This window comes from Cinclus cinclus, chromosome 10, assembly GCF_963662255.1.
Source record: "Cinclus cinclus chromosome 10, bCinCin1.1, whole genome shotgun sequence".
In the NCBI taxonomy this organism is placed as follows: domain Eukaryota; kingdom Metazoa; phylum Chordata; class Aves; order Passeriformes; family Cinclidae; genus Cinclus; species Cinclus cinclus.
In genome coordinates, this window is record NC_085055.1 from 22,527,730 (window position 1) to 22,548,683 (window position 20,954).

A 20,954-nucleotide genomic window follows, 5' to 3' on the forward strand; every position below is an offset into this window, starting at 1 on the left:
GGTTTAGGTAGGAAAGCAGCTTCAAGCTTGTTTTTGTTCCACCCTCTGCCATGGGCTGGGACACCTCCTACAGTTTGCTCCTGGCCTTCAGCATTACCGAATTTACATGGTTTCACAAGAGAAGCACTGTACTTATTGCCATTCTAAGGTTATGGAACAACATCATCCTTTTAAGTCTAGATGGCAGCCTTGAATAACAACTTATGAAAACTAAGGTTACAAAGAATTGGGTGAGAATACCCAGAACAGATCCAAACAGCTCCCAACTTTTGCAGTGCTTAAAAGAATCCTTCCCTCTTCCCTTCTTCCCCCACATACCTCACTCTTAAGTGCAATCCGAGAGCAAAAAGCCCTTTGCCAAGATAGGAAACAGTTCCCAACCCTACAAAAGTCTACTTCATAATCACCAGACAGCCTCTTGTAGAGTCCTTAGGAACCTGGGAGTGTTGGTGCTGTGTTTCATTACCCTGACAACATCAAATTGTGCATGGTCTTCTGTTCCTGAAGCACAAGAAATGTGATAGCAGCAATTTAATTCCCACCTTTTCTCACCTTACCTCTATTTTTAATTTCAACATATACACACAACTACTGTAACTTTCCTAATATTGAAGTTACAATATCATTATATTAGAATTGTATCTTACAATGGAAGTGGCTTCATTTGAACAAGCAGAATCAAGCTAATATGAAAAACTGCCATCCAAAGCTGAAATAAACTCGGCTTGCATGTGTTAAAAACACAAACACAGTGTGAATATGGACATTCTACTTACATCCTACTTCTCTAATTATAAAAATCAGGAAATAAAAATTATTCCCTATGCACTTTTCATCCAAGTTCTGAATAAAGGTAAGTTAACAGCATTGTAACTGGATAAGGAAAAGAACATACTCTTAACAGAGTTAGTTCATGACACTGAAGTTTCCTGCTGAGGAGACTAAAAATGAAGTGATTTAGCAATTTTTCTAAATTATTAAGGTTAAATGCACAAGTGCAAGGGGGATAATCCCTATTTCATCTTTTGGACCTGAACAGGGGAACTACATTAATTACTCACCCTCCACAGTGCTGGCTGGTTCCCAACATGCTCTTTCCTCTTCCTTCAGGATTCTTCCAAAGCTTCAAAGCTTGAAGAGTTTAACAAAGGTACACAAACTGCTCACATACAAAACCCTCCAATTCCTTTATTCATGTTTTCAGGATGTATGTGGTACATACAATTAACATTACACCAGCTACAGCACCTCTGTTGCAAGAGGTACCTCAACACAAGTATCCCAGGGCACCAACACAGACACAGACACTATGATATCACTTTGAAATTATTTCCCCCCTCCCCCCCCCCCTTTTTTTTTTCCTTTTTTTCTTGTTTTCTTTTTTTTTGTTTTCCTTAACCTTGACAGTTAGGACTTCTGAGCTGTTGGAGATTCTTTGTGGCAGATCCCCTAGTGCAGTGGCACTGGTGTAAAAGGCTGCTTTAGACACTGGAAGGTCAGAATGAGAACTGAATGGGGTAACTGAAAGAGGTGCCATTTCCACTGCTTGGCTGGCTGTCTGGGTCCATAGCTGTATGTCAGCCTCCTGGAGTCCCCTGTACAACCTCCTGCCTTACAGGTGTGTCCATACCTGACACAACGGGAGTTAAACAGTGGGACTGGAAAGACTTTAAAAAGGGATGAGCCTGAGAGAAATCTTTGTTCATTATGACCAGATCAAGGACAATCCCTTCAGGTCACCAGGCTTCACGTGTCCATCTGTTCCCTAAACTCATCCTTTTTTATTCCGGTGCTCTGCTTAAAAATAAACCCAAACTACAAAAAGGTTCAGCTCCATTCTGTACATGTTCTCCATTTCCAAAGTCATTAGTCTGCATTCAGACCTTCTCCTTTCGCTTCAATTTGGACACTTTCTTGACAGTTCCATTCTTGTTTAGCAGCTTCAAAACACGATCCTTGTGATCCAAGACCTTTAGCATGGAGTCTCGAGCCTCATTGATTTGATCCATCACGAGTTTACACCTCTGCATGTTCCCCTGAAAGGAAACACTTGCCATTAACCACAGAATGCCTGCTCTAAGCAATTCTTTTCAATTTCCCTGCTTGTGCCCCTTGTAAATGATGACACAGGAAGTGAACCCACACGGGGTTTTTTAGGTCAGCTTTAGCTTCTACTGACAGCAGTAGGATGCCTTGTAACTAAGGTGGTTTTGGGTTGAGAGGCCACAGGACTTACCTGTATCAGTTCATTGATTCGATGCAAGTCATCATCAGTCGCAGCCTTTTTCTTTGGGATGAGTCCCTCCTGCAGGGCAGTCAGCCTCTCATACACGTCGTGCTCCAGGTTTGTCTAAAAGACATCAGCCCTTCATGAGAAGGGTCACTGCCAAGCCAGCAAACACTCGCCCGTGTTAAGAAAGCTACACAGAAACAGTGATAATCCATTCCCCTCTCAGCTGCCCTGGTCAGTGATTCAGAAGATGGAGCTTCTGATAAAATGTGGCACTATCATTCCTTTTAACATCCTATTTACAGGATTGCTCCTCTTCTGAAAAAACATGGATCCTATCACAACTGCTTCCCCTACTGCTCACAATACTATTCCAGGAATGCAGAGGTTTTGGGGAGTTTGGTGCTAAAATGCAGAGCACCTACCTCACCCCCAACCTGAAACAGAAGCATCCAGGAATGTGGATCAGTGCTGCCTCCTCAGATCAGCCGCACCATCCCAAACAGACGCTTCTTCAGACCTGTGCATCAGCAGGAGGGAGTTGCCAGTTTTGATCATCTGTACAAAATACATCAGCTCTTATGTCTGGATCAAAACCAACACTCCAAGTTTCCAAGCCACTTATGCCACATTCCTGAGAAAGGGGAAAGCATGTCCCACTCCCTTTGGGCACTACACACCAGCTCCTTTAGGGCATCCCGATGTACTGAGTTTGTAACAACGTCTTCCTGTCTTACACAGCTCTGTGTTCCCCCCGTGTTGCAGGAAGCTCCAAGCCCCATGCACCTACCAGCTGTAGTAGCTGCGCTGCACAGAGATGGACCTTCCACCCTTGAGCACGACAGGACACACCCTTCTGATTGGCAATCTCTTGCAGCATGGCCTTCTTCTCTTCTGTCAGCAGGAAACACGAGAATACAGTACTTAAACTTCAGAAGTTGGCCAGGCCTCTCTTCTCAAACAACAATTAACCCAAGTTTTGCTTCCTCTACATCCTAATTACTGAGCAACATTTTGATTTAGACAGGAACGTGACTTCCCATCTGCCATGTACCTGACTGCTGCTCTCACTGACTAGGAGGTAATCTCTACTTCCAGAAAGATTATATCATAACCCATTTTCTTCTCATGGAAAGAATGCAGTGCTCAGTGTTTCAAACACCTGGCACAAACAAGTACATGGTCCATCTTGTACTACTTCTAGATGTATTTGCACAGTTGTGAAATCCAGTGTGCTTAAAAACACCTAAAAGGTCTGGAATACAGTATCTGATCTCTGTTTTCCCTGCATTAGGTAAAAATGTCTTCTTTAAAAGCCCATTTGTTACTTGACAAGATAAATATAAAATGTTTGTGATCAAACTGGCAAGTGTTAGGTGGCAAATGAGGAAACTCAGCTGCGGCCTATCGCCACAGCACATCACTTTTACAAGGATGCCTTTTGTGAGCAAGTGTCCATCACTGCACATAAGCAGCCCATCAATAACCACACCATTTTTTCGTTTACAAAACTAGAGCTAGTGGTGTGCAGGCTCCCCGCCCTGCTCCTGGTGCTGGCAGGGACTGACCTTTGACGCGGACGTCGCTGTATCTCTGGAAGTGGTGGTAAGCCGCTTTCCAGGGGTTGCGGTAGTGACGGAGCAGCGTGATCGGCGGCCTGGGACGCACAGGGACGTATCTCACACCCTCCTCATCTACAAAAGGATCCACAACTGCATTCAGTGAAAGCACCTTGGCACCCACAAGAACGCCAGCAGCGGATCAGCGAGCGCCACCTCATACAAACTGTGTGTTGAGAAAACTCATTTCCCCTGACATTTTCCCAGCAAAAAAAGTGGTGAGGAATTGGATTCTCTATTACTCGTATTTAGGAAGTGGGAATGTCACAGAGCATCTTCTCTGAGAAACAAACACAAGAGAAACTACAGACCCCTGAATAAGAACAAAGACATCAGAGATGTCATTACCTATATACTCCTTTGGAGGAGACTTTCGCTTCTCTGCCTTCACCAGCAAGCTCTTGGCAGTGGATTTCTCATCATCAGTGCTGTTTGTTTCCATCATGTCCCCTTCCTCTGTGGAGATGACATGCTGCTGCTTACGGGGTTTCTTCCTCGGTGAGGCACCAGGTGGCAAATCACTTGGAGGCATGGAAAGATTGTTGGCCAGCAGTGCCAAAGATGGAGACACAGTACTTGTAGTCAAAGGAGGGACTGCTGAGAAGGAAAGGGAAGAACCCAAACCATCAGCAGTGGGAAGGTAATGCATTGTTTGAACACTATCTCCAACAATAGCTCCTGTTTCAGCACAGTGTGAGGACATGATGTGCACTAACAGGCCAGATATTAAACCAGCAGTAACTATTAGGACAAGCCTATAAGCTGAAGTCTTTAGTGCCTCACATACATAAAGAATGAGAGCAGAGCCAACTGTCCCTCAGTTGCTTCATATATGAAGCTTATGTTAACGTTATAAAAAGGAGTCATGCTAACATCTGGCTGTGTTACTGTAAAAAAATAAAAAACCCTCTGTATGTACACCAGCACAGGTCACTGTCATAGTAAGCAAATCCCTACTAGATAGGAGAGTCAGATGGAATCAAAGCAGGACTGCAACTTTTCTTCTTGCAGGAGTCTGTACTGCCAAGCCCTCAGCACTGCAGGTCACTGCACCAACCAACACACCTGTGCAGCTGGCAGCAGCATCTGAGGGAACACTCCCTGAACTTGGAGGGACAATCAGCTACGACCAAGGCTGCAGCACAATATTTCTGGGATGGGTTCTCTTGACAATTTGGCCACAAATGCCAGGGAGAGACAGAAGAACCCCAAAGAGCTTAATTCTATCTGCCCATGCTCCAGACATCTGCAGCAAGGAGTTGCTTCCTCACAGGACAACACACAGCTTCAAAGAGAGTGATAAAACCAACAGCTAAACCTGCTAAGCATGAATGTGGGATGCATTCCTATCACTTTGCCACTATATAGTGCCTAATAAGATCTGTAAGGATCTGAGTTTACTGACCATGCCATTTGATAGCAAGTATGGCCAGGCTGGATAAATAAGGCATGAATATTTTGAAAAGTTCTAGAGAAAAATATGCATTAATCACATGAGGGCCCTAGGAAGTCCTACTCTGGCTATGAATTCCTCACATACAAGAAAGGCCACTGGATCTGAACAGTAGGATTTGTAAACAAACTGAATTTAACTGAGCTGCTCCATAATATGTCAGTACCACCACTGAGCATGTGCAATTTAGGCAGGGAATTCACACAGACTCTTTGGAGCTGGATCATTTGAACATGAACAAAGCAGACAAAATATGAAGTGGTTTCACAGGGGAATTAGGAAAAAGGCAAAAAAGATCTTTATAAAGCATTTGGGAACTCTAGTATTCGGTGCTACCATGGAAGAGATGTCCTTTCATTTTCAAGATTAAACTGTTGAAATCCTCCTAATTCCTCCACTGTCTCAAAAAAAAAAAAAAAAAAAAGAAAAAAAGAAAAGCAACCTGACAATTCCCAGTCACCTACCAGATACCGGTCTCATGATATCCATAGGCTCCATTTCCTCTTTGATTTTGATCTCTGGTACCACAGGGCCCAGCACTGCTGACAGGGCCCCACTCATGGTGGATGGAGGAGCAGGTGCTGCCACGATGGCGGTGGAAGTTGGTGGGGCAGCTGCAACAGCTCCTGGGATGGTGGAGAGTGCTGCTGCAGGCTGGGAGGTGGGACTGGCGGCTGCGATGATGGTGGGAATGGCAGAGGGGGGCTGCTGGGAGGTCGGGGGAACTGTGATGGTGGGCTGCTCTCCACCTTGGTTACACACTGCCTCCATAGACACGGGGACTGGAGCGGCCATGGACACGTGGATTTCAGGCTTTGGCTTGCCGCTGTAGCACAAAGGACAGTAAAGCAAAGTGAAGTGAATTGTATCTCTCTCGGTTGTGAGCACCCAGCCCAAAAGGAACAAGCCAAACTGGACTCGGACTAGCCAGTTTTTCTGCACCCTCCTGGCTCAGTAAAGTGTTTAACAACAGGAGAAGGCTTAATCTCAATTATATTTCCTCCTCGAGAGGAGGAGGAAAATATCCTTTGAAAAATCTCCTTTCTAATCCTTTGTATTGATTACAGATACTACTTTTTCCACTCACTGTGACAAACAAATCTCATTACTAATTCCAGGTAATTTCAAAATACTTGTAAAAGGATCAAAACAGTTTTACAATGCAGCCAAAGAGGAACTTTTACCCAAACTGTACTGACCCCATCCTCTGCAGGAGCTCCCAATGTGGCTTACAGTTATAAAACAAGAAATTGTAAAGCCACTGAACTCAAGTGAAGGAGGGCAGAAATTGCATTTACCTTTCCTAAGCATTAATTTTCAAGTACTGTAGAAAAATGTTTTGAGGCTTATCTCCCCTTACAATAGCACAGGGTTTTTGTTTGTTTCTGAGAAAGCTCATCACCACAGCTTTTAAAGGTCATTTCCTCAGCTTCACAAGCAACAGAAGTTGTCAAGGCTGTTTGAGTTTGTCACAAATTCAAAATAGATCGTTTCCCAAAAGAAAGATAAATGCTCCAACAGCCGAAGAACACAACTCAAAGAAATATAATGAAACTATTATGCTGTAGTTGGCTGTTTCCTAAAGTCTTACCCAGCAGGCCTTGGTGATCCAGAGGTGCTTCGCATCGTGCTCTCCACACGTGTGCTGGCCACTTCAGGTGGCTGAGGGGGAATTAAGCTTTTCCGGACAGCCAGCCTGAAAAAGACAGACAGATCTAGGATTCCCACCTCCCTGGTGCAAAGACAAACACCCCTGAGAGCAAAGAAATCAGCTCTCTTACACAAACCAGGGCAGGAGTTATGGCTGGAGCACTGCTCTCTGTCTTCAGTGTAACCGATTCACTACACAAAGGGTCTTATTTTGCTTTTCAGATTAGGCATTTTATTTTCTTTTAAAATAACAGATCAGTTGCTCTGGCCTAGTCTCACCCAATTTAGGGCTTCTCCAAGAATACCAGCTTTACTTTCATCCTGTCAGTGAGAACACTTTGCTGCAACTGCCAGGCTCCAGCAGGGGCCATGCCCTGTCCAGAACTCCTGCTTTAAGACTGAGCAAATTGTCTGGAACTAAACAGTGCTCAGATGGCATCTGCTCCCTTTAGCTGGACCTGATTGTCAGAGCCTGACTCCAGAACCTCAAGGGTGAGTGTGGATATTAGGAAGATAAGGCTGATTAAGGTATTTTAGGGACTATTTATTCTTCTGTGGGACTGCAAGTCAAATTGCTGTCCAAAATAATCAACCTCTCAAATCGAAACAGTTTTTAATGATCTACTTGACTCTTAAACTTCTCTTTTCAGTTTTACAGCCTGCAGCCTCTCTGCATTAAAAAAAAAGTTTCCACCCACATAGAAAACAGGCAATTTTAATCTCACAGGACACATTAGTTCCAAACGTTTTCAGTTGCTAGCTGGGAGGAAATGCATTGTTAATTCTAAAGCTGTCTCTTGCCTCTTTATTAAGGCATTTAAAAATAGACAGGCAACATAAAATATTTTAAGAGTTTAAGTTACTCCCTCTCTTTTTCCCAATGAGATTTCACAGCACGGTACAAATCCTATCCTTTCCACTCATCCACATATTTTTTCCAAGAAAAGCACTGAAGACCAAGCACCCAATTCTAATTTTAGTAGACTGTGAGCTCTTTCTTCTTATCACACTAAACAAGAAAGCCTCAAATCCACTTTCCCTCAAAAGGTCTCTTTCAAGATCTAGAAGACAAACTGTCCTTCCAATTTTATTACTGACACTACAGAAAACTATATCCTGCCCTGGGGGAGGAAAAGAATTGTTTCACTGATCAGCAGGTTACTTGCAACCACTGCTGACTGAATAATCTGCTAGAGTATTCCTTCTCTCCACTGAAATGATTCCATTTGGCTGGGCTGGATTGTGTGAAGTGTCACCCACAGTGACCCTCAGTCCTACTCACCCATCCGTGGCTGGTTTCTTGCGAAGGATGCTCGGGCGTGGGGAGGAGCCCTGGGCTGGAGCACTGGCACTGGCACTCTGGTTGTGGGTTTGCACAACTGTAGTCGCTGCAGAAGCAGTGTTGAAGGTGTTGCTAATAGGATTGGCTACAATGGTGGCTCCATCTGCCAAGACTACTGCTGGGAAGGATGGACATGGACACAGCAGAGACAAAAACAGAGAGTGGAAAGCAGCAGTTACTTAATGGAATGTGATGACAAAGCAGGTGTCTGCAGAGCATATGCTGTCCATTCTCTGAGTCCCTCAGTCTCTAACTGCAGTGTTTTCAGACGCCTTTGTAAGCAGTACCGTTGCCATGAGCAATCTGATCACTGAACCTTCCACAGGGAAGACAGAAACTACTTCCTGCCTAACAAAAGCTTCTAGGGAAATAATCTTTTCCAGAAGACAATGAAAAGGCAGAAATCACTAGGGAGATCACCAACACAACTGGGTCAACAGAGCAACACTTCTGGTAGAGCCCATGTGGCAACACATGCCAGTTGTACATAAGCTACATCAGCTGTGTTTGCATTCTGACCTTCTGCCAGAGCCTGTCTGGCCAACTGAGGGATGCAGAGCATGTGGACAGCCAGGAAGTCACTGTGCAGTGCCTGCCAGCTATGCAACAGTATATTCTCTTCGATGCCACATCCCATTCCTCCAGGAAGTTGTTGGGGCTTCATCAGACCAATCATTTATAATGAAAGATGGTTTCTGTCACAGCCCAAGATCAGGTTATCAGCAGAAGGCACCTGGCTGTATTCTAGTTGCTCTGGGATACAATGCACAGCCAGAGAACACTGCTCACTTGTGAGTTACTTTTCCTACTGAAGGCCTTGGTTGAAGCTCAGGCACTACCAGTCTCTTTTCCACTGAAGTAACCCATCCAAGGCTACCCACACACTCCACCTAGCACGCTTTAAGAATAAATCACTTCAGAAACAGGCAACAGGTATTTGCTGGGAGAACACGTGCATGGATGTATTCAGTGACCAGAGAGACTGCAACAACGTAATCAGTCAGACCCAAATGTGCAGGACAGCAGCTCAGCTGCTCAAGTGAGGACTTGGCTGGTTGCTCTTACCTGAGGTCTTGGTGTCTCCCGGTGGCTGCTGGGCACCGATGGGCGCTGGCTGCAGCCCCTGCGTGCCCATGGGTGCAGCAGGGTGCAGCCCCTGGGTCCCAATGGGAGCTGGCTGGATGCCCTGGGCACTGATGGGGGCTGGCTGGATGCCCTGGGCACTGATGGGGGCTGGCTGGATGCCCTGGATGTGCCGGGCGTGAGATGCATCGACTGTCATCAGCTGCATGGGGTTCAGGTGCACAGTGGAGGCCACTCCCACACCAGTCTGAGCTGTGATGGCCGAGTTGGGCGCCTGGGCTGAAACTGGGAGCAACACAGACACCTCACCAGCAGGCACCTCAGTTTCCCCTACCACCTCCTGCTCATATACTAACTTTTCAAAGACTTTTTTTTTTTTTTTGCTTTGAAAAATTAATTTGCCGGTGTGCTTGGTGCAGTGGTAGATATGAGAGTAGAGAAGATTGTCTGCCAGAAGAATTAAACGTTACTCTTGATTTTCACTCCATTTATTATTTCTAATTGGAGCAAGAGAGAAAAGATCAGTTTAACTCTGCTTTTAGGTAGACTCAAATTACAGTCTCAGAATGCTGTGCTCTATTTCTGCCCACTATATTATTTTATGACACTTGCAAGTACCAACACTTGGCATTTTTTCCTGCTTCAAAAATAGATTAAAAGTAATCAGAAATTTCCTGTGCTCTGAAGTTGACCAAAACTTTATCTGGTCTCAGAATGGGCTCACAATTATAGGCTGGATCCCACAGCTCAAATGACCACAATTACCTTTCAGTGGCAGAGCAGTGTTCCCAACAATACACCTTCTCTAAGTAGCTCAATTCATTTAAATAAATGCACAGCTCCAAACAACTGATTTCCATCTTTTCAGATCTACTATACAGTGTGTTACAGTTCTCCCCCGCAGCACTTAAATAATACTTTTGGACCACTTGCAGACTCTGTATCTCCAGATTTCCAGGCTGTGCAGAACTGCACCAGGATTTCTGCAGCCACACACAGAATGCAAGTGTGAACTTGCCAACAATGGGCTTGCTTGCTAACAATGCAGAACAAGCTGGTTTTATCATTGTCACAGGATTTCCATCAAGTTCTTGTGCTGACAAGACACTCTAAAAACAGGTGTCAAAAACTGAAACCAGGTCCCTGAAAATGGCTCTGTATAAAGTGTGGCACATTTATTCTCTTAGTCAAAACACTGTTGTTGCAAAACTTTCTATCCAGCAAAATCCTTTTAGGATACTAAGTAAAACACAACCAGCATTTGTAAAACCAAAGCCAACATTCTTCCTCCAAAATTCTGTATTAACTCTCCTTATCTCAGTAATCTTCTAGAAAGTCTCCTCTATACATCCTCTGTACCCTCACCCAGCTGTGCTCAGCAGAGGTGTACCTCCCTCCTCATACCCTGAATGCTTTGAGTTGCCACTACCAGCTGCCATAATTAATACCTTCCATGGATTCTTCAAGTCAATTTAGCAATTAAAACATCTCTGTCAATAAGCTCCTGATGAAGAACATACATCTGCATTTGTACAAATGACCATTAGCCTACCACCACCCTAGTATGCCTCCAGAACTGGAACCCTTGGCTGTGTGCAGTTATGTTCTGCCAGGGAAGGTACAGATTGGATATTAGGAAAAAATTCTTCACATAAAGGGTTGTTAAGCCCTGGCACAGGCTGCTCAGGGAAATGGTGGGGTCCCCATCCCTGGCAGTAGTTAAAAGACGTGTGGATGTGTCACTTGGGAAAATGGTTTAGTGGTGGCCTTAGGAGTGTTAGATTTCATGATCTTAAAGGTCTTTCTCAACCCAAAGAACCCTATGATTCTACACTTTCCTGTTCAACAAATGGACTTTGCCACTTCCCAGCCTTGAATTTCCTCTGTACTGCCCACAGGTATCATGCTGTCAGCAGACACAGATATGCCATGAAAATCCACATCGTGCATGTTCTTGAAGTCTGGAGAGCGGAAATTACCACATTATAGAGAACAGCCCTGAACGATCCCAAAAGCTAAAAATATTCCAATTTTTGTCACACAATGATGTAAATTTGGGTTGTGCATATTTTTTTTTTTTTTACTTCGAATTACTGTGACTGTTCAAATACATTAACGGCTCCATTTTTCTAAACAGAACACAAATGCAAGTGTGCAATGCAAATTAGTTTTTCCATTTTTGGTTCAGGTTTCTCAAACTGTAGATTCACGTGAAAAGATATTAAAAGAGCTTAGAGCTGGTTTGGTTTGGAGGAACCAAACTGTTTTGATTTGTAGACTCAAAACTTCTACTTATAGACACACAGTCCCTGGAATATCAAATATAAAACTTCTGAGTAAACTGTTATTAGCTGGATTTAGTGGGCTCTGAAGTAGTTCAGCACCCCTTGTCCACGAGTCTTCCCCTCTTTCAACAAATCATCAGAGACTTTTTGTGACTAACTGCCAGAGTCAAGCACAAATCCTTTTTAGCTCTTTCCATCACTAAAGCACATCCATAAGCTAAAAGCTCAACAAAGCAGCTGAGGCTGCCTGCCCCAAGCTGGGCTTACCTGGGTACTGGCGGATGGTGGACACAGAGCTGGTGATGGGGGTGTAGGTGTGGGCAGTCAGAGGGTAGGCAGAGGGGGGGTAGGTAGGTAAGAAATACTGGAACTGGACAGGCACCGACTGCCTAGAGGCATCAAAGAGAGCAATTGTTACACAGTTCAACAGGTAACCTTCAACCCTGCCCTTCAGCACTTCCTGTGCTTTCCAATCTCATTTGTCGTAAGCTACCAATTACAACTATAAAAATTGATTCAAAACTACCAAATCCCATCCCCCCCACCTCCCCCCAGGTTTTTACAACGTTATTTCCACCGTAGCAGAACGTAGAAAAGCACCAGGGCACTCAAATCCTGCTCACACACACTCTCACTGGTAGAGCTGTTAGTTCTGTGCCTACCTGTTGTCATTTCTGGTTTCCATAGCTACTGGATTTGGAGATGCCCGGTGGCTGGACAGAGGTATGAGGTTGCTCCTCTCTGCTGTGTAATCAGACTGGATCCGGGGAGAAGTGTGTGTGATTTGCTGGGGAACCACTTTAGCTGCAGAAAGACAAACATGTCATCAACTGACAGTCAAAGGGAAGACTGGTAAACACTGCAAAGGCAAGACCAATAACCTTGTCAAACAAAACAACCAACACTGCTCCCTTCCCTCTCAACCCAAAACAACCTACTCCATCCACAGATGACTTCCTATCCACAACAGGCCGAAAGAAAAAGAACAAAGCATTTCTAATCAATTCATATCAGAATGGACAGATAGACTAAATACATATGTAAGTTATACTTGCTAACAAAGTCACTTTGGTGCTCAGACTAAGTTAATTTCTTTAGGATCAGCTTAAACCATTCTGGTGTCACAAACAAGCTATCTGAGTTTTGAAAGCAGAGATTAAGGGAAATGAGACCAAGGCAGACAAATGTCTGTGGACAGAGGCCACGAAAAGGAAGAAAACACTTACAAAAGCTTTACAAGAAACACTGATGCATGAAATACAATTTCACTCCTTGGAAATTTATGGTTGGAGAAGAGATTACAAGAGTTCAAAAGAACAAGAAGGTCAGTAGAAAAATAAAAGAACAAAAGGAAAGTTAGACAGTTCTGTAGGAAACATCTCAGGCACATTCCACCTCCAGGCAAATAAAGTTCCCACCTTTAGGCCTTTGTGTTTTACATTCAAGTGAACACACTAATCAAATCCAGCTAGGCTACACCTAACACCTCAAGAAGCACATGGACTAACCTACAAAATCAACTATGAAAGCCACAATCTATCACCAAACAGTTAAAACTTTTAGAGTATCCAGTGAAGGTTTTGCAATGCCAAAAGGCCCAAGTTTGTCTAAAAATTCAACAGAGAAAGTAAATGAACCATTTTATTACCTGCTCCCCCTAGAACATCTATTTCTTCCTTGCATTAAAAAAAATTAAAACAGCAGACCTATTAATTGGTTTCTCCCGACTGATTTTCTTTCCCTCCTTAATTTGCTAACATGCACAAACACTTCAAGCATACGGAGAAAAAATGAAGCATCAGTTACACACTTTTCTGAGCACTCAAATCACTCACCAACTGGGATGTTTGAGGTCGTGACAGCTGTAGCATGGGAAGAATGTGAGGGCATTGTCATGGTAACAATGGTGCTTGTAGGCGCTTGGGTGTGAGATACGGAACCTGAAGGAAAAAAAACGAACTCAATGGGAGATCTTTCTCTGGAGCCCTACCATGCCAGTGGTACATCTACATCCTGAAGAGGGCAAAACCCCCCAAACCAGACAACTTCCCTGAAGAACTCAGTAATTTCTCTCCTGAAGCCTACTCATGCACCTCCAAATGCAGTCTTTACCATGAAAAAACATTTGCTCAAAAATGATTGTTTTCTAAATTCGAAGAAGAAAGCCAACAGAAAGCAGCAAACCCCACCCCTCACGATGCTCCCACAACAGCATTATGAATACCCACCAGCTGTGGTTGCTGAAGCAATGGTATTTGTTGCCAAAATAGGTGCCACAGTTGCTGCTGCCACCGGAGTACCAGTACTGAAAATGGTTTTCTAGGAAAAGAAATTCTTAAAGTTAGAAGACAACTACATTTAAAATCTATACTCAGCATGGAATCACCTTGCACTGACCGTACAGAACAATAATTTCTAACTCCTGCTAACTCTTCTCCAAAATTTAAATCTTAGCCTGCAAGCTATAAACAAAAGAGATCTCCAGAAACAGCAAGAGGGTTTTTTGCTGCTTGCAGCCTACCTGAGCCATGGTGTGGAGCTGTGGTTTCTGGGTGCCTATGGCTGGGTGTGAGGGCAGCGTGATCCGCGTGGCCGTGTCCCGTGGCTGCGCCGGCCGCTGGATGCTGATGGCTGCAGAAGGGGGGTGCTGCTGGATGGACAGCGTGGGGCGGCTGCAGAGGAAGAGAAGTAATCAAGATAACCTTCTGGGTACTGAATATGGAAGATACCACACAGGGACACACATCAGGCCTCGGTCTCCTCCCCAGTGACAGCAGCGCTGCTGTCAATCACGTGGCAAAGCAATATAAGGAATTTGAGCTACACTGTTGTGTCCTCCCTTATCTGCCCTATGTAGCCAGCCAGGAGGGCAGTCTTATCACAGCTCTTGTCAGTTCATAAAGAGAACTTCATTTCAGCATTCATGTATCACTTTTCACTGTGGTTTTGTAAAAAATATAGGTCAAATATCCGTAAATTCCTGCAACACAAACTCTGCTGTCCAGGGAGCAGGATTTTAAAAGTGATACATTAAAGTCTTTCCTTCTCATAACAGAGAGCAGCAGTTCATGCTTATACCAATTTTTATTCACAGAACTGCAAGGATTTGCACTGTGCAAGCATTACTGTTTCGGTTTTATATCATCCCACAAGTAGAGGATTGTCAAGTTTGGCTGGCTAACATTTCCCCTTGCCACAATTTCTGTCAAATACAGAGTTTCTGTAGGTTTTACCTGAGGGTTGACTCTGTGGCATGTGCTGCTGTTGTGGTTATAACAGGGGACTGAGCCCTTGTGGCTGAGACAGTTGCCACCACTGCAGGAGGAATAGTGCTGGAAGTTGTCACAGGAGGACGAGACTATTAAAAAAAAAAAAAGTGAAACAGAAAATTCAGAAAGGAAATTCTGCTGTTTCGAGAACAACTAGGAATTATTTGGTTAAAACTGGCTTCCCTGCACCTTGTCACTAAGTTTTGGCATTCTGAGACATTTCCAGTCTTTCTGAATTGATCTGCAAGCTCCTAAGCAAAACTGTCCTGGTTTTCAACACACATATAGCACAGGAATGAATAACCAATGAAGTTAACAATACCAGATCTCTTGAAGGTCTTTAGGAAAAACCTCAAAGGTCAATTCCCTTCAGAATGAAAAGAAATTCCAATCCAAGTACACACATGAAGTCAGAAGTGACTGGGATCCTAACTGAAAGCACAGTGTGAAGATGTTTAACCCTCTCTCCTAAGGCTGAACACTAGAACTGCTGTAGGGAGATATGATCTACAATCTTCTCCCTACACATATACAAAAGCCAAGATACACAGCAGCATATTACAGTTAGATTTCAAAAATTCTACATCAATTCACATACTGAACAAGAAATCAACACCAGCACATTGTACTGGACTTTTCAGACTTTAATACTTGAGCATGTCAGAATGAAACTGTCATCCCAGCTCCTAAGCACTTTGGAGACAGATTAAAACCCAGCAAGTCTATGAAGGAAATACAGAAAACAGAGCTGGAAGAGAGCTGACAGTAGCTTCAGCCCAGTGAGCAAGCAATTAGAGGTTATACATCACAGACAGTGCCAAGACACGTTTGGAGCTGGCAGTGATGTGCAGAGCTGCCTGGTGCTACCTGCCTGGATTGGCTGGTGAATGATGTGCTGAACTGCTGGCTGGGCTGCAGCTGCATTTGGCAACTGGGAGGCTGGTCTCAGCACTGTAGTTACTTTAGAACTGGACATCACTGCAGCAGCTGCTGCACCTGGGGAAGAAACCAAGTGTGTTAAAATTCTGTGCACCCAACAGCTCCATCACAACCACAGACAGACCCTGACATCAGCTGGTATTTCAGTTCTAATGCATTTCCTATTCAGCAGTTCATGTGATATGGGTGTAAAAATAAGGCATCCAGCAAACATACATAAGGTTTACAAAAGCATGTGTGGAGGGGTATGTATTATTTTAAATTAATTTGCTCTAGAGATATTTCTTTTTCCCCTATAATAGCCTTATATTGCAAATCCCATGTTTTCATATTTCAAGCTATGGAAGTCAGTAGAAATAAATCAGTTTGATTACTGGGCCAATGTGTCAATGAATCAGTCACCTGATACCAGCAATGACCTCACTGCAGCTGATAAAGTTCAGAAGAAAAATACACTTGCAAAAGAAGGAAAACAAGAGAACAAGGAAACTCCACACAAAACAAAACAATCAGCTACAACTCCCTCCCAAAAACCAAGACCAAAACTCCACACGGTTTAAATCTGCAATTGATTGTCTCATGTCTGATGACTCCTGATCAGAGTAAATCACAGTAGCAGGCAAATAGCCGTGCAATCAGTTGATGGAGTGGAGTGCATACCTTTTGCACATGTCCTCCATTGAAATAACTACCTCAAAAGTTAATATTCAAATCCAGAGAAAAAGAGCAGGGAAAAATAAAAATGTGTACTGAGAGTCCAAGTCTGTGGCAGCTGTCCTCTCAGAGTCAGGTGAACAACACTACTGTAGCTACAGATAAACCTCCCCAGTCCTTCCACCTGCTCTAGTTAAAGATTATGTTTCTGCTCACATCAATTAATTTTTCTTGAGTGAGAAAATAACATTGAACATAAAAGGAAATAAAACTGACAAATGGTACTTGGAAGTCAGATCAGTTTAAAACTGAACTGCAAACCTAACCCATAAGACTCTGAAAGCAAAGCTGTGGTCAGAAATCTGACAGGCTGTACTGAGCACAGGGCTACATTAAGGGGCTGATCTCCTGTTTTAGAAGCTGTAGCACCCAAAATCCTGGTAAACAAGAGCCTGTCGTTATCACCAGCATGTAACTCACAGGTAAGTGCAAATATGTGTTAGCATGCATAACAATGCATGAGTGGTCCTGTGACAGAGGGATACAAGAATGTGGCTCACAACTGCCCACTGCCCCTGCCAGTCATGAGCAATACTTGCTACCCACAACGTACACAACATTTTGCAGGGCAGGTTGAGTCTCTACCAGTGGACATTAACAGCAGAGAATTAGAATAACAGATGTGCTGGTATCTGTCAGCATTTTAAACACTGTCACATGGTCCTCCCCCCTAAATGGCTGAAGACAACATAATTCTTAAAAGGCCAGCAGTCACTGACTCATGCTGGCAGTTTTAACCTCTGAAGAAACAGCTGCATTAGCAGTGAGGAGAGTTTCAGAGGTGTGGGCTAAATGCACCAGCTGAGAGACAGAACAGAAGGCAGGGACAGCACAGCTGGATCTTTACCTCGGGGCAGATGGGAAGCTCCAATGTGCAGTGGAGGCCCAGGAGCACTGCTCCTGATGATGGACATCTGCACGTTGGTGGCCATGATGTGATGCAAGTTACTGGGATGCCCCTGCAGAGTTCAACAACAAAGCAAGTCAGCTGTGTTGACAAAAAATTGTGGCCATAGAATTACCATATCTGAGCCTCAGAGACAGAAAAGAGATTTTGGAGAAATACTTGGTGTACCAAGGCTGCATGCATTAAAAGTTGAGTGGAGAAAGAAGCAGGTGTTTGTACATGATAAAGCTACAGGGCCTACTGACACTGGAAACTGTAAACATTTCTCTGTTTCACTGGTCTGTTTTGATGGTTGGTACTTGGGTGACAGTTGCTCAGCAGCCACCCACAAACAATCAGAGTTGGCCTTTCTAGCACTGATGACATTCAGGCATAGTTTCATACCACCTCTCCAATAAAGTTGAGAGAATGGTGGAAACCTGGCAAATGTTCCAGCAAGTGCTGGAACAAATTCTACTTTTTTTTATAGTTCTAGACTTCCCTGGGATAGTAACATAAGATAAATCCACTGAAATTGCTGCACATCCTTAGCCAGACTAACTCAAGTCCACCAAAAGGCACTTTTACATCAAAACCCTCCGAGGCTTAGTAATGAGTGTTCTGACAAACTATTTTCAAACCACCAAGACTGGCTCTGCAGTCAAGTTAGATGAGATAAAATTTTTCAAAAGCCCTATCTACACAGGCTCCCTCAAATTTTGTTGCTCCTAGTTCAATAAGAATACAGTGCAAGTCCGAACTGTTCAGTAGTCTCTTCTGATCTCCTCCTGGGAAAGCTGAAGAACACTACAGGAATGAATCCCAGCAGTTTTTCTCCAGTAGAAATTCTCCAAGTGACACTGACACAGCAGGAGCTTTTAAGGAAAGACCCAAGTTTTGGGTATGGCTCTGCCATCACAGCCTGGCTGTGCTACCTTGGTTGAATGATTCCAACAAATCAGCAGCTTTGTAAAGAGGTAGTGATAACCAAGACTGAAGTTTAATGGTCCAAGCAGAACTGATCCAACAAGCAGTAGCACTGAATAGGGAAACTGGCTCTTTTGACCTTCCCTCCTGCTGCAAAAGCCAACCTCAGCTGTACTTGTGTTGACCTGACCATGCAGTGAGATGGAACAGAAAAGCCACCAAAAAGCCACACCTGTTGCCCACTGATAGTTGCCACGGGAATAGTTGGAGCCTGTGGTATGTTGCTTTCCATGGTCACAGTCACCTGCCCCGGGACCTTTGTGGGAGCTGAGAGAGTGGAGGGTGGAGCAGGAGCAATGGGCCGGCTGGGCATGGTGGGCTTCAAGGGAGGCTACAAGAAATGGAAAGACAGAAACATTGGCAACTTCAAATGGGAGCTCAGTGTTGAAGCAGCAATCATTCTGTGGGGTCAAATACTGGGGAGAAAGTTTATGCAAGCATGGCTAAATATTTGATGAGGAAAGGTACTGAACATCTGGTTATTCCAAACAAAGAAAGAGCATATTTTGTCCTGGAAATATGCAGGTTCTTGCAAGAGTCATCAGTGGAATCTGTCAGGGCTGTGGTATTGCCCTACAGCCACTACATATTAACAGTTAACTTTATATCCTGCAGAAAAAATGGAAGACTTCAGAAACTGATTGAAATCACTGTTCTCAAAGATAAACAAAATACACCTCCTTCAAAACTAATGCTGAAATACTAGCAAGTCCTCAGTGTATCATCTGGAACAGCCAGACCCACAAGGCACTGCACAGCTAGCAGAAGCTTGCAAGGAAAGCTTTAGAAACAAAAGCAGAGAAGGTTTTGGTGTAACTAACTTTTTCTGAACTCCGACTCATACAGATTGTATTTCTTAATGATGAATCCTCTCATTACCTTCATAAGCCCATCTGAAAAAGAAAGTGGCACAGCTGGAGTCAGATGTGCTGGTGGTGCTGTCACTGTCACTGGGGCCCCAGACTGGACAGGGTGGTGCTGGGTCAGCATCTGGACCTGTGGGTATGGCCGAACCACCACGGGCTCCTGCTTCTCCTCCCGAGGCTGGATGGAGCCACTGGGGCCCATGTGCTCTCTGGGAGCAACTTCTGACTCACGACTAGATTCGTCACTCACTGGTGAAAAAAGGAGAAAAAGGTAAGAATTGGTAAAAAGCTCACTTTAGTCACTCACTGGGTCAGAGATGAGATGTCAGAAAATATCTAAATTAAAGAAGTTCACTCTTCCAATTAAACATATTCCAGTGATGGAAAAACTGGGAACTCTGGCACGGCTTCTGTCTGCTCCCCTCAGAACTGATGGATGTGGGCAATGTTGGGCAACCTTGGGTCTACTCTGAGAAGTCCATCTAAACACCTTCTCTAAACACAGATTTTTCTGTAAGCATCTAAGTAACTGTCACGAAGTCCCACGTGAAACAGCATGAACAACTCTGCATTTGATGCAACGTGTACCTGAATATCGAGCTGAAAAACAAATATAAACCCTCCTGAAAATGAAGCTGCTCCCCCAGTCACTTCTGAAAACCTGTCACCGTGGCAGGGACAGCAGGAGCTGGAATCACACTTCCCAACCCATTTCCAGCTCCATGAGACGCTCCCACGTCCGCTCACCGCTTCTGCTAACAACACAGAGCGCCCGAGCTGAGCGGGACAGGCACCTGAAAGGGACAGGCACAGACACTGGGCGGCCAAGGCGCCTTCGTCCCCGTTCCGCCGGGGCTGGCCGGAGCCAGCAGCCGCCCTCACTCCCCCGGTGTTGTCCCCACTCGGAGCCGCGGCAGCTCCCAGCACGGCCGCCACGGCCCGCGGGGCCGCCTCGCTCCTCCCGCCCGAGGCGGAAGAGAACGATGGACGGGACGAGATCACCGGGATCGCTCCCCGACCCCGGAGCCGCCAGACGCGGGGCCGCGATCGCGCTTACCTGTGGTGGCGGGGGCGATAATCCCGGCGGAGCCGCTGGTGGGGATGGGAGGGGGCGCTGGTCCCAGGGCGGCGGGAGGCGCGCCCGAACGGGGGAACTGCTGCGAGCTCATGTCACCTGCGGGTCGGCAGCGCGGCCGTTATGTCGCGACACGCTCGGCCCGGCGCCGCCGTCCCCGTCCTCCCTCCCGCTCTCCGGGCGCGGCCCCGCGGCCCCACCCACCCCGGCGCGCCCGCGCGGGCGGGTTCGCGCGGCGCCCGGCCAATGGCGGCGGGGCGGCGCCGGCCAATCAGAGCCCGCCCTGCGCGCCCCGCCCCGCCGGGCCGCAGGGCCCGGATGTACCCGGCAGCGCGACGGCCCCGCCGCCTTGGGCCGGGCCGCACCGTGCCGCTCTGCCCCGATGCCGTCCCTTCGCGATACTCCCTCCGCAGCGCTTCCGCCAGCCGGAGGATCGATCCGCCCCTGCCGCCGCCGCGCTCTGAAGCAGCGGCCGCCGCCCCCACCACTCGCAGCTCTTCCTCGGAGCCACCCCCAGCCCGCAGACCTGGGCGATGCCGTGCACCGGCCGCGGCAG

The 20,954-nt window shown here is 45.5% G+C and overlaps 1 protein-coding gene across 7 annotated transcripts; it reads right to left on the minus strand.

Annotated features, from left to right (window-relative positions):
* Nucleotides 1–1,168: 1,168 nt before the first annotated feature.
* On the minus strand, nucleotides 1,169–20,494 carry SAP130 (Sin3A associated protein 130). 7 transcript variants are annotated; one of them, XM_062499075.1, is made up of 20 exons: nucleotides 20,381–20,494; nucleotides 19,337–19,572; nucleotides 18,630–18,788; nucleotides 17,432–17,543; nucleotides 15,803–15,927; nucleotides 14,896–15,020; nucleotides 14,184–14,334; nucleotides 13,891–13,981; nucleotides 13,498–13,602; nucleotides 12,325–12,466; nucleotides 11,930–12,051; nucleotides 9,360–9,662; nucleotides 8,235–8,409; nucleotides 6,894–6,998; nucleotides 5,767–6,128; nucleotides 4,198–4,443; nucleotides 3,799–3,924; nucleotides 3,021–3,124; nucleotides 2,237–2,350; nucleotides 1,169–2,036 (listed from the first exon to the last, which is right to left on the minus strand). In XM_062499075.1, the coding sequence occupies exons 1-20, from the start codon at nucleotides 20,490–20,492 to the stop codon at nucleotides 1,878–1,880; spliced, it is 3,174 nt and encodes a 1,057-aa protein (XP_062355059.1). In that variant the 5' UTR covers nucleotides 20,493–20,494; the 3' UTR covers nucleotides 1,169–1,877. The 7 variants fall into 7 exon arrangements, 6 of the variants coding, with proteins under 6 accessions (XP_062355059.1, XP_062355058.1, XP_062355057.1 ...); XM_062499074.1 differs by having other exon boundaries at nucleotides 4,198–4,446; XM_062499073.1 differs by having other exon boundaries at nucleotides 4,198–4,446; nucleotides 8,235–8,412.
* Nucleotides 20,495–20,954: the final 460 nt, after the last annotated feature.

Coding starts and splice junctions, on each gene's coding strand:
- SAP130 (XM_062499073.1), bottom strand. CDS start 20,492: ATGAGCTCGCAGCAGTTCCCCCGTTCGGGCGCGCCTCCCGCCGCCCTG. Junction 19,573..20,380: donor TATCGCCCCCGCCACCACAG/GTAAGCGCGATC, acceptor TTTTTTCACCAG/TGAGTGACGAATCTAGTCGT. Junction 12,052..12,324: donor GAAACCAGAAATGACAACAG/GTAGGCACAGAA, acceptor TGATGCCTCTAG/GCAGTCGGTGCCTGTCCAGT.